The sequence below is a fragment of the Gavia stellata genome, chromosome 25 (genome assembly GCF_030936135.1).
Source record: "Gavia stellata isolate bGavSte3 chromosome 25, bGavSte3.hap2, whole genome shotgun sequence".
Lineage (NCBI taxonomy): Eukaryota > Metazoa > Chordata > Aves > Gaviiformes > Gaviidae > Gavia > Gavia stellata.
In genome coordinates this window covers 1,014,337-1,026,982 of record NC_082618.1, presented here as the reverse complement: position 1 = coordinate 1,026,982, position 12,646 = coordinate 1,014,337, and the positions used below count along the sequence as shown (strand labels likewise).

At 52.0% G+C, this 12,646-nt stretch overlaps 1 protein-coding gene across 1 annotated transcript in view; it reads left to right on the top strand.

Moving 5' to 3' along the window:
• The window catches only part of MTMR4 (myotubularin related protein 4), a 28,893-nt gene extending 23,061 nt beyond the window's left edge, over positions 1 to 5,832 (top strand). Inside the window, exons 13-18 of the mRNA XM_059829070.1 lie at positions 233 to 403; positions 526 to 680; positions 1,045 to 2,290; positions 2,665 to 2,775; positions 3,062 to 3,150; positions 3,563 to 5,832. Coding sequence (XP_059685053.1) covers positions 233 to 403; positions 526 to 680; positions 1,045 to 2,290; positions 2,665 to 2,775; positions 3,062 to 3,150; positions 3,563 to 3,740 — 1,950 coding nt within the window. The 3' untranslated portion in view covers positions 3,741 to 5,832. The remainder of the gene's footprint in view (positions 1 to 232; positions 404 to 525; positions 681 to 1,044; positions 2,291 to 2,664; positions 2,776 to 3,061; positions 3,151 to 3,562) is intronic.
• Positions 5,833 to 12,646: the final 6,814 nt, after the last annotated feature.

Here is a 12,646-nt window from a genome sequence, read left to right as displayed (position 1 = left end):
GTATGGTATCAGTTGACTGTTGCTTTCACTTTAACCTAAGTGATTCCTGTTGCTATCCCCTCTCTGTCCTGCCCTGTGTGGCAGAGAGCACAGCAGCAGGGTCACTGGCTGGGTAGTAAGCGCACGTGCCATCCCAGAGGAGTGGAAGGTTGTGGGGGACAGAGGAGTGGAAGGTGACAGGAGACACCGTTTCCTAATGGCCCTGACAATTGTTCCTCCTCTGATGCTGCAGGTGAAGCTGGTGCAGCACACGTATTCCTGCCTCTATGGGACCTTCCTTGGGAACAGCCCCTGCGAGCGAGAGATGCACAACATCTACAAGCGTACCTGCTCCGTGTGGTCCCTCCTGCGGGCTGGCAATAAGAACTTCCACAATCTTCTCTATATGCCAGGGTCTGAGCAGGTCAGTAGAGCTCCTGGCCCAGCTTTCCAGGCTCTCCACCTGCCAGGCACCAGGGACTGTGTGGGGAGAGACTGGAGGGGTTACCTTTTGCATTCACCTCTGATCATAAGTGGTTGTTGCAGGTGCTGCATCCAGTGTGCCACGTGCGAGCGCTGCATGTCTGGACAGCAGTGTATCTCCCAGCTTCCTCACCGCATCCTCTGGGACAGGATGATATGGACATTTACCTGCCCCCTGGATCTCAGAGCCAGGAGTTCAGTGGCAGATGTTTGGACAGGTAAGAGCCTAGATCCCCAGTCCCAGGTTGCCTCCTACCCACAGGCCTTCTTTCCCTCCTTGCTCATTGTAGTTCCTCTGGTTTACCTGTTGTTCTTATCTTCCTTGTGGAGAGCAAAAGCTCTGTAACATTGTCCCAGCCGGTTGGAGGAGAATGTGTACAGCTCCCTGCTGCACCTAAAAAGGCAGACTGCGGAGGCCACGCTGCAGTGTTGTGCATTTCAGCTCATGCTGCTGCACCGTTCCTCCCCACCCACCCCATAATCTGTAATTAGGAACATTTCCCTTCTCTCATCTCAGCTTTGACTGAAATGAGGAAAGTTTCAGGAGTTTTGTTTTGAGACCTGTTTGCTTTTGGGCTCTAGGTTACCAAAGACAAGATCTATGGATGACTTGCTTTCAGCCTGCGACTCCAGCAGCCCGCTGACCCGCACGTCTAGTGATCCCAACCTGAATAACCACTGTCAGGAAGTGCGGGTGGGCCTGGAAGCCCGGCATGCCACCGCTGAGGGAGCCGAGCTGCACTTGGGCGAAGGTAGTGCTGTGGCTGCGGGAGAGACACGGCAGGCAGAGGAGCAAGAGGAAAACGTTCCCCTGCAAGCCAACAGCACTTGTAGCAGCCGTGCTGAGCACGAAGGGCATAGCAAGCAACTGAGCAGCTGGGCTTCTGTGCCAGCAAGCAGTGCCTCTCTGGAGGCAGAAAAGGGGAACAGAACATACATGGAGGAACTGGATAGCACGTGTCCAGCTCCAGATCCTTCCGGACAGGAAAATGTTGACAGGGTTTCCACCAGTTCCGGAAAGCAGTTAGAAACCTGTCCCCAGGAACCTTTGAAGGCTACTGGCATGGTGTCCAATGGAGGAGGCTGTCCCAAGAGAAACACCACCTGCCAAGACATTCCCAGCCAGCAGTCCCTGGCACCAAGCGCCCCTTGTCAGGACATCCCAAGCCCTGCCCTGGGCATCCCCTGCCCAGATGAAGATGACGGCAAAGGCGATGCTGGAAGGAGTGTGCCCTGCGAGGAGCCTGGCCGGCTGGGGAGAGTCCCACTAGAGCAATGGCGCAAGCCCATTTCCCAGAGCCAAAGCAGCGAGTTCTCCTTCCTGGGGTCCAACTGGGACAGTTTTCAAGGAATGGTGACATCACTCCCCAATGGGGAGCCTGCATCCAGACACCTCCTCTCCTATGGCTGCTGTAGCAAGAGGTTGAGCAGCAAACCGCTGCGGGCACCAGGCCTGTGCCTCAGTGGCCAGTGGTCTACCAGAGAAGGTGTGAAACCCTCAGTCTGCTCTGGCCACGTTGGCACGCATTTTGCAGGACCCGCAGGGAAGCCCGGCCGTTCGTGGCTGCCCTGCCACCTGAAACAAGTGTCTGGTCCCAAGCATATGCCGCCAAAATGTCCTTCTCCTGTGCCTCCTCTCTACCTGGACGATGATGGGCTCCCCTTCCCCACGGATGTGATTCAGCACAGGCTGCGGCAGATCGAGGCCAGCTACAAGCAGGAGGTGGAGCAGCTGCGCAGGCAGGTGCGAGAGCTGCAGCTGCGCCTGGACATCCGCCACTTCTGCGCCCCTCCGGCTGAGCCTCCGATGGACTACGAGGATGACTTTGTAAGTAACTGCCTCTAACACCCCAACTCCAGCAGGGTGGCTGCAGCAGCAGTGCTCGCTGTGCCCACCTCACACTGCCCTCTCCACCCCACGGTTCTTGATCTCTTACTTTTGGAGTGGGTGGTTAAGATCGTTGCTAGGTTTCCTCAGCCCTGTTCCCCTCCTGTCCAAGTGCCATGTCCTCATGCCACCCAGAGGCATCTCTGCTTCTTGAGGGCCAAGCAATGGTCATGAATGCTTTACCTCTTTGTATGGGGAGCACTGGAGCCACCCATGTGCCCCTCACAAGCACTGAGTGTGGCCGGAGCAGGGAATGCCCTTGACTGTGCGATTGAGGCAGCTGAGGGGATTTGTGACTTTGTCTCTTTTTGCAGACATGTCTGAAGGAATCGGACAGCAGCGACACTGAGGATTTCTGTTCTGATCATAGTGAAGACTGTTTGTCAGAAGCGAGCTGGGAGCCTGTTGATAAGAAGGAGACTGAGGTATGTATGTGTTCTGCTATGGCAGCTGTAATGCAGCAGGAGAGAATGTTTCTTTGCAACTAACTTTGGTGGTTACGGCAGCAGAGAGCGGTCTGGAAGCAAGGCAGAGAGCAGCCACCCTTGTCCTGTAACACATCCTCTGCTGCTGTGTCCCATAGAAGGAGACCTGCAGGGTGGGCTCGCTCTGAGCCAGCCTGTTGTGGCCCAGAGCCTGCGCTGGGGCCCTGAGACCTGCTCTGTGTGGTGGTACAAACTGACAGCTGATGAGGACTGGTGTCTGCCCTAGGTCACGCGGTGGGTTCCAGACCACATGGCCTCGCATTGTTTTAACTGCGATTGTGAATTCTGGCTGGCCAAACGGAGGCATCACTGCAGGTAAACAATATTATCGCTGTAGTTCCACTCTTCTTCTCAGCCTGTTTCTCACAAACCTCACAAAATGCCTGTCTGAGATGTCTGTTCCCTCCAGCTCCCAGGAGAAAGTTTTAGGTCTTTCCTTTATTTGCTAAGCCTTGTAAATTCCCTGCAGAGTTCCACTCTACGTTGTTCTTGGTTTTTATTTTCCCAAGGCCTTTGATCCTTCTCCTGGGCAGTAATGCCCATTGGTCCCTTTTTAGTGCTAGCCAGTTAGCTTGCCCTGGAGACCACAGTATATACTTCAAGAAATCTGTTGACAAGTCGTAAGAAAGACTGGTACTTCGCCCCTGAACTGGATCCTTTGCGCTTGCTGAAGTTTTGCTGTGGTGTTCTCAGCTCTCTTTTCACTGGTTTTCTTGCTCCTTGACAGGAACTGTGGGAACGTGTTTTGTGCTGGTTGCTGCCATCTGAAGTTGCCCATCCCTGATCAGCAGTTGTACGACCCTGTCCTCGTTTGTAACTCCTGTTATGACCACATCCAAGTGTCTCGTGCCAGGGAGCTCATGAGCCAACATCTGAAGAAACCCATCGCCACAGCTTCCAGCTGAATGCCAGACGAGGGACCTGTCTAAGCCCAGCCTTTTCTGTCGTGGGTTTGAAGGGTGACTCTGCCTCCACTGTAACTGTGAAGGCCGTTGGTGCAACACTTGAACACCAAGCTTGAATGCGCTGTCTTCAGCAGTCTTACTATCAGTCTGGAGCAGAGGAGCTCAGATTAGAGAGCATGGTGCGTGTCCCCGCTCTGGTACCGTTGGGCCCGTGCATTGTAGTCTGATGACCTAGGGCTAAAGAGGGGATTGCAACCTCTTTCTTTTGTGGGCTGGAAAACAATGTTTTCACAGATGTCGCCTGTGCAAAGTACCCCCAAAGCAATAGAAAGGCATGTTTAGAACCAACTCCCCCTACAAAGGCAGGCTGCTGTACGAGAAGGAAGAGGGCAGGCTCCAGGTGGTACCGTGTGCTTTGGAAGGGCCTCAGCCTGGAGCAGTTCTGTAGATTCTCTTTCCATGAGTGTGATTTGCGATCAGCTTGGTGAACAAGACTCATTAGCTGTCACCAATGGATTTTCTCTTGAGCGTTGAGGAGAAATTCATTCTGGCTGAAAACAGGCCAAGCAGATTTTGCCCGTTTTCACGCTTTGCTAGGATTGGTGAACGCACTTGACTTTGCCCCGGCCCCCAACACTGCGGGGAGATGGGAGGTTGGCTTTTTCACTTCGGCTCTGCCCATCTGCTTTGTCTGCGGTCGTGTCACAGCCTGGTGCTAACACAGGAATGGCACCCTGATCCTCTCCTGGCATGGAAACAGAACTCGTGTTCCTGTGTTGCTCCTCCTCTCCTTTTCTGCCCTCAGCTCTCCACTTCCCACTGCTCCTTATCCTGAAAACTTGATACCTTGAGGGTATAGGCCATAATGTGTTGTTTTACCTCCTGGAATGTGCTGTCTGGTGTATGTGAGGGTTTCAGTCCAAATGCTGCTATATATTTCTGTGCACTTAATGTAACCCGAAGAAGGGAGAATGAAGCATCGATACCAAAACGGGGGTGGGGAAGGACCCTGGCTGACATAGACACTACGGTCTGTGCTTTTCACTTTAGGATGTACAGCCAAGATACAGTGATAAACATGATGTGTGGCATCTGTTCAGTGGTGGAAACAATCTCTCTGACTTGCCCCAGCGCTACCTAAAATGCCTCTTGAATTTGACTTCTTATTTGTCTCCTGTACAGCGGTCAAAGTTCGGAGTTGCCAACTTGTAATTGCCTCTTTAAACTAGAGAGCAGGAATCCCAACTCCTTCTAAGGAAAAGGAACTGGGTTTAGAAAGAAGGAAAGGTTTAGAAAGAAAGCGGGCTTCAGGTGGGCTTTTAATCCCTAGATCCCTCGGGGAGTACCCATCCTGCCTCCTTTCTAAGAAATCTGCGGATATTAATGAGGAAGAAGAGTTTGAAAGTGGGGCATTTCTTCGCAGAAATGCAGGTTTTCTTTCCAACTAAATGAAAATGTCCGATATATTCTGCACCTTGTGAGCTGAGACTTTGTATGTGGCAGGGGGGGAGGACCTGTGAGGACATTGGGTCTACTAATAAGGCAAAGTACTTCATGCTGTTGTGATCTCCCAAATTTTTTGTTAATGGTTTGCCATCTCTGTCGGAGAGAATGGAATAATGACCCTTTCCTGCACTTTGGTATGTCAGCCTCTGGTTTTGTAAATCCCAATAGTGCAAGCAAAGCTAGCATCATCTGAAGACCCTGTACTTACTTGGACTCTGCTTCTTTTCCATACTGGGAACAACCAATATGGCTTTGGGAAGAGAAGGCACCTTGCTTCAGATTCTCCCCTGCCTTGTACCTTGCAGTCATTGCCGGACATGGAAGAGTGACCGTTGGGCTGGCAGAAGAAACTGGATTTGCTCCTGTTTTGCACACGTTGGAATGACTGCAAGCAATAAGGAAGCCAGAAACTAGGTACTCCTGGCCCTTCTGTTCAGGCCATTAGTCCAAACTGCTTTTAGCTCTTGTGAGTTTCAGCGTCACAATGTGCTGGCCAAAAACTCTAAAATCAGTTCAATAGCATTGTGACAAACAAAATGTGCTGTACAACTCAATACAGTCGAAATAAAATCTCTATATTAGTGCTGCTGTGTATGGACCCGTTCTTTAGTTTGTGGTGAATTCTTCTTGCATGGTGTTTCCCAGGCTGCTGTTACTTGCTACATTTTCCCTCGATTTAAGGTACGTTAGGAATTGAATATCCCTCCTCACAAATAAGAATCAAGGGTAGGACACAGAGCACCCTGTGCTGTGGTCTTCTACTCAGAGACCCTCTGCTCTTTTGGGGAAAAAAACTGCAGCAGCCCAGGATTCCAGCCCCTTCCAGCCTCTCCCTTAATGACTCAATGAGGGATTTTTCTTTTCCAAGGAAAAGAAAATCTTTTTGCCTGGTAGGCTGTACGGATGTGTTCCTCTATGCAGGGTGACAGATGGGGACTGTTGTGCCCAGTCAGCCTGACATGCCAAGGGTGATACAGGTAGGTTATAGTTTGTGGTGGAGCTGGGGAGAATCTTTCGGAAAGCCTGTCCTCAACTTGGAAGCATCCAGGAATCTTAAAATTGAGCAGATCCCTGGTAAACTGCTCCCATAGTTCAGGTCAGTGTTCATGTCAGACAGGTAGTACCTAAATGCTTTGTTGTATTAGAAATGTTAGGAGCAAGATACAGCGCTTGCCACATTTAAAAGTTAACCGTTGCTTCTGAAACAGTCACACCGAAGATGGTCGTCTTCAGAGGCAATGTTGCTGGATATTAGTCATGGACAATGTTTTTACAAGAAAGGACAGTCTACTGATTAACTTCCAGGCTCTGGTCTCAACAGTTCCAATGTCGTCTTGCTAGGCGGCGGAAGGCTGGCTCCTGGGACTGTTGGGTGACCCTTGGGCTTCTCGTCACCAGCTGGGACAGCGCTTCGGCAGAATTGCCCCCTGTGCATTCAAAGCTGAATATAGGCATTTTGCTGGAGCTGCTCATGACTTGTAATGCCAGGCTGGCCATGCCAGCAAAGGGCACTTAACGCTCATGATTACTGAGCAGGGAACAAAGCATTATCACTTAAAGAATATAAAGCCATAATTTGCCAACATGTTCAGCCTGAGGTAATCTATACGTGCGCTGAAATGTGTCTAACCTAGAACAAACAGTGAGATCAAAGCCTTCCCCTATCAGTGCACTAACTGCCATGAATTCTTCGCAAATTAACAACCGGAACTGCTTATGATGTACTATAATATCTCATCAGCCACCAAACAAAATAAACGTAGATTTTAGGTGTAATGAGAAGCCAGGTCAAGCTTGTGATGGTTGGTATTCAGCTGCTAAGCCATTAATAGATAATGCTAAAACTGCAGGGGATGTGAAGAGACACGTTAAGCCTCGGTTATGAAAGAAGAAGAGGGGAACGTGATGTGCGGCCTTCTTGTGAACCCTGCGAGCGCTGAGCAGGAAACAGGTTAAAGTCAGAGACACAGACAGGAAGGATGCAGGCTTTCTGAGGGTGCCTTTGATGTGTTTCTGTCCATTCAGTTTTCAGTGTAAGAGAGAAATAGCAGTATATTTCTCTCCCAAAATGTTAGGCTTCTGTGAAAGTGAACTTTGGGCACTGCCATTTATGGTACCTTGGGTATCTCTCTGTCTCCTAAGTTAAAACTAATAAGCCAAATTGTCCTCAGATAAAGATGCTGCATGCAATCTCCAGTATGTTTAAAATAATAATTAAAAAAAAAGTTGCCCAAAGCAGCACACAAAGTTTAGGCCAGTCGTGCAACTTTACTCTCCCACATGAGCATAGTTTTTACCGCCGCATTTGTATGCAATTCTTTCTTACTGAATGCCCCGTCAGTTCTGAGCCCGTGTGTCGAGCTCTGCGTTGAACAGCCGGGTGCTGCCTGACCCCGCTGGACTGGCCCAGCTAAGGGGAGCACTTAGGCTATATGACAGTGGCCTGAGGGTAAGCCTTGGCTGGGGGGGCATTCACAAGCTTTGTATGTCCTGGGACAAAGTATTCATCGTTGGAACTGCCCCTGCTCTTTTGTGACTGTAAAGTGCTCCCTGTCACCTTCTAATAAAGTAGTCATATTGTTCAAAAACAAGCTAGAAAATTTGATGTAGTGGCAAAGAACAATGTATCTTCACTCTTGGTCGGAAAAAAATGCAGATTTCTTTCCACTTAAATTTGCAGAAAGACAAAACTTTTTTTTTTTTAAATGGCTGCGAAGACACTTGCCAAAGGAAAGCATTGGGCACAGCTGTGTCAGAAATAAAGACTAACGTGTGGCTTCACAGATTCAGGATATACACTGTGCAGACCATCTTCCTTTTGAATGCATGGTAAGTAAACGATCTGCTAAAATAGTTTACTTCAGTGGTATTGAAAGAAGGGAGGCATGCAGCATTGCAGACTTGTAAGCGTTTAAAGAGGAACAAATTTATTAGTCAACAAAGCCAGAATTCCTGCATAGGACTGCAGTTCCGGATCAGTGATTGAGCTGTGGAGGCAGCAGCAGTGCTGTCAGACCCACAGCTGTGAGTGAAGGAAACTCTGGCCATGGGGAGGAGAGAACCCGTGCTGCTGGGTGGATTGTGCCCCTTACCTCTCGTAGTTCGGGGAAGAAAGAGTGAATGCTGTAGGTCAGTGTGGGGCTGGAAGGGTGACAAGGCAGGTGTTGAGTGAAGGCTGCAGGGGGAGAGAAAAGCGTGCATGAGGAGAGACGAGGGAGGAAGCAGCGGTAAGGCGGGCTGGAAAGGCTTGGGCGCTGTTGTCAGCTGACAACGTTACCTGTAAATCCTGTGCAGTCTGACAGCTTTTGACTGAGCGACAACATTTCTTGCTAAAAAGCATTTCATGATTATTGATCCATTCTACCCAAGAGGAAACTTCCAGTGTTCCCCAGAATAAGTTGTTCTGGGAAGCCCGTGCATGAAGTCTACAGCACGAACAGCTCAGAGGCCGATCTACCGAGAGAGCTAAAGGGACCGTTACCTCGTTTCTGATCGGGCTGGCTGGGCGAGTCAGATGTGCTCGCTGCCAGAGAGCGATGAAGCTGTTTCCTTCATGCTCCTCCTGCCGCACTGCCTGTAAGACTGTCTGGTGTGACCTGGCGTGAGTAGCGAGGCGCTGAAAGGTGCAAGCCGGGGCTTTGCTGGGAGCATGCAGCACTCTGGATGCTGATGAAAAACATCATTCTGTCTTTAAAGTCATCTGTTCTGCAGCTACGGGCTCAGCTTCAAAGTGCTGAAGGAAATGCTTAAAAGGGACCTATGTTTCTGGGCCTTGGTTTCAGGGGTTTTTTAGTTTTAGGGATTCAGTCTCTGTGTTTCAGTTATGGACCACATACTGCTGGCTCTGACCTGAGTTATGGATGATACAATAAGAAACTCACCTATCGCACCATCAGGTAGTCATAGTCTTGCACTCCTGCTGCACAGGGAGAGAGGAGAAGCATTACTTCATCGAAGTAATGCAAAAGACAGTCTCAGGAATGCTGAGAAAATGTTATTGTGAAGTGGACTTTCTCTTGATTTTCCAGGTTTGTGTTCGGTATGCTTTACTTGAATTTTGGCTGTTTACACTGAGCAACCATTACATAATTCTTAAGAGAATAAATTACCACTGAGGAAATAAAAATGTGAAGCCTCTTGGGAAGATGGTGGCATGAGTTCGCTGGAATTGTAGGCCATTAATTCCTTGCGTAAAGCAACATCCTTCTATGGTGCAGGATTTTAGCTTTGATGACAGTGCTGCCAAAATTTCTGCTCTTTCCTGCTGTTGCTACTGACTCAGAATAATGGTAAAATGTGCTAAATCTGCCAAAGACAGGCAGAGACTGAGAGAAATGATCAGCCAGTCTGCTGAAAACGAGGCAGAAATAATATCTTCTAATCTCTCCTTATCATCATTTTTCCTTGTCCTGTTCCCTGTTTTACCCATCTGCTTTAATTTGAAATGGGGAACTCTGTTAGCAACCCCACCCAAAATATTTAAGCTAGTCAGTCTAACATCTTTTTCCTCACTTCACCTATACAGAACAGCAGAGTGATTTTACTTTCAGTTTACACACAGGAACAGTTTCCCATCAGTTTATTCAATTTTGTCCCCTTTCCAAAACTTACTGCACTTTTACTTGCCTTGGTGTTTTGGGCTGTGCTGTAAACCAAAGCAATAAGGACAGTTTCAGGTAAAGAAGGGGTTTGGTTTTGTACCTTCTTGCTATGAAATCTTACGACAACTCTAACATAATGTATTTAAGGCCATGAAATATGCAGGTGCCCAGTCTTCTACTTTCTTGCTCTGAGGGCAGCCAAGACAGAGGAATGTCATTTTCTTCCTCTGTCACTGCTGGTGGTGACCCACGGACAGGATGCAAGCGGAGAGAGAGAGATTACCACACTCTTGCTTTCCCAGCTCCTTGCTCTTCTTCGCCTTTTGGTTCGTAACAGATTCTTGCTCTAAAACAGTAAGAATGGTTATGCTAGGCTAGAAAAAACAAAGTCCCTGCAGTCTGCCTCCTGTCATAGCTAACAGCAGAACCCTGAGGAGGGTTTAAGATGGCAGACATGTGCTAGTACATCTGGGGTGTGACGCCTGAACTTCCACCAGTTCGAGGACTAGCAGTGACAAAGGTGCCACCTCTAAGAGCTATATTCTTTGTGAATATAGCAAATCTTTTGGGTTTTTCTTTTTTCCCCCCAGCCAAGTAACTATTTGGTACCCAAAACACCCCACAGCAATTAGTTCCCCATCTTCCCTGCAATTAGTACCTGATTTGATTTCTTCTATTTGACGTCCCGCATTAGTCGTGCTCACCTCCTTTATACTACCTACAATTTCACTACATACCTTTTTATATAATAGAACCCCCTCTGAAGATTTTTTCTTCAGTATTTCCTTCTCTTGAAGCTAGTTCATGTGCTTGATGCTGATTTTCTCTATCCCATTTTAACTCTACCCAATCTATTCTGGAGTGGGGGAGATCAGAACCGCACACGGTTTTTTGGGGGGCAAATGTGACACTTACAATTCCTGATTTGTTCTCTATTCCTCTTCCAATCCCTTCTAACTCATTTTCTTTTCCCTTTTGTGAACTGCCAGCAAATTTCAAGCTGACGCTTTCAAACACCCGCTCTAACTTCATCATTTCTTTCGTGAGAGGTGATCCTCAGTTCAGAGGTCGTCACCGTGTGCGTGAAGCTACAGCTGTGCACGACACCTTTACCAGCGCCGCGGTTCCTGCCCTCCAGCGCTCTCTCTCCCCACTCCCCAAGTGCCAGCAGGTAGATTTGCAGCCCTTCCCCGCGCTTTTGCCCTGGAGAAGTGAGGATGGGCAGCAGAACCCCCGCCTCGTTCCCCAGGCTCTTCCCAGGGCTGCTGCTCAGGGGGGTGGGTTTCAGTCCCCCCTCCGGGGACACCCGGCCCTCTCCCCGGCCGCGCTCCCGGCCGCGCTGCCCGGCCCTCTCCTGTGCGGCAGGCCCAGGCTTCGGGGCGCCGCCGCAGCCCCCCTGAGCCCTCCTCCCCACCCCCGGGCGAGTGGCGCCGACCCCACGAGAAGAATATTTCCCACTCTGCCGCAGTTTTAAGCTGGCTGGTCCACCCACGCCTTGGGCCAAAGACCTCCAGCCTCCCCCGGCGGCGCCTGCGGGCTAGTGGCGGGGCCCTTCCGAGCAGCATGCTTGGGCCCCGGGGCTCGGCGGCCCGCTCCCTCACGGGACCCATGTGAGCTGCCGGTGGCACCGGGGCTGAGGGGGACAGCGGGGCTGGAGGGACCGGGGAGCCGCTGAAAGGACGGCGGGACCGAGGGGACTGGGGGCCGCCGAGGGGACGGCGGGACCGAGGGGATTGGGGGCCGCCGAGGGGACGGCGGGGCTGAGGCAATGGCGGCGCTGAGGGGAGATGGCGGGGCTGAGGCAATGGCGCCGCTGAGGGGATGGCGGGGCTGAAGGGACGGTGGGGACTGAGGAGGGACGGCGGGGCTGAGAGGAGGCTGAGGGGACTGGGGGAGCTGAGGGGGCTAGGGAGCTGAGAGGGATGTGGGAGCTGAGGGATCTGGGGGAGCTGAGAGGGATGGCGGGAAGTGGGAGGGATGTGGGAGCTGAGAGGGGTGAGGGAACTGAGGGATGGGGGAGCTGAGAGGGGTGAGGGAACTGAGGGATGGGGGAGCTGAGAGGGGTGAGGGAACTGAGGGATGGGGGAGCTGAGAGGGATGAGGGAACTGAGGGATGGGGGAGCTGAGAGGGATGAGGGAACTGAGGGATGGGGGAGCTGAGAGGGATGAGGGAACTGAGGGATGGGGGAGCTGAGAAGGAGGGCAGGGGCTGAGGGGGATGGCGGGGTCTGAGGGGACTAGCGGAGATGAGAGGGATGGGGGAGCTGAGGGGTCTGGGGGAGCTGAGAGAGCTGCCGGCGGCCGAGGGGGCTGCCGGCGGCCGAGGGGGCTGCCGGCGGCCGAGGGGCCTCCGGCGGCCGAGCGGGCTGCCGGCGGCCGAGCGGGCTGCCGGGGGCCGAGCGGGCTGCCGGCGGCCGAGGGGACTAGGGGAGCTAAGCGGGATGAGGGAGCTGACGGGACTGGGGAGCTGAAGGTGATGGCGGGGCTGCCGGTGTGCCCAGGCGATGCCGGGGCTGGCGGGGCAGCGGCGCGGCGGGGCCGAGCGGGGCGGCAGCGGCGCGGCGGGGCCGAGCGGGGCGGCAGCGGCGAGCAACGCCTAAGCCGGGCGCGTGCCGAGCGGTACGCCGGGCAGCCCGCGCTGGGGGGCGGGAAGGGGAGCGCGTCCTTCGAGCCCCCCGCGCGGGTTCCTTGCGCGTTCCTTGTGCATTCGACGGGAGTTCGACGGGAGTTCGACGGGGCTCCCTCGCGCCGCGGCCGTTGTAGTACTAGCAGTTGCCGCTTCCATCGCCCTCTGCTGAC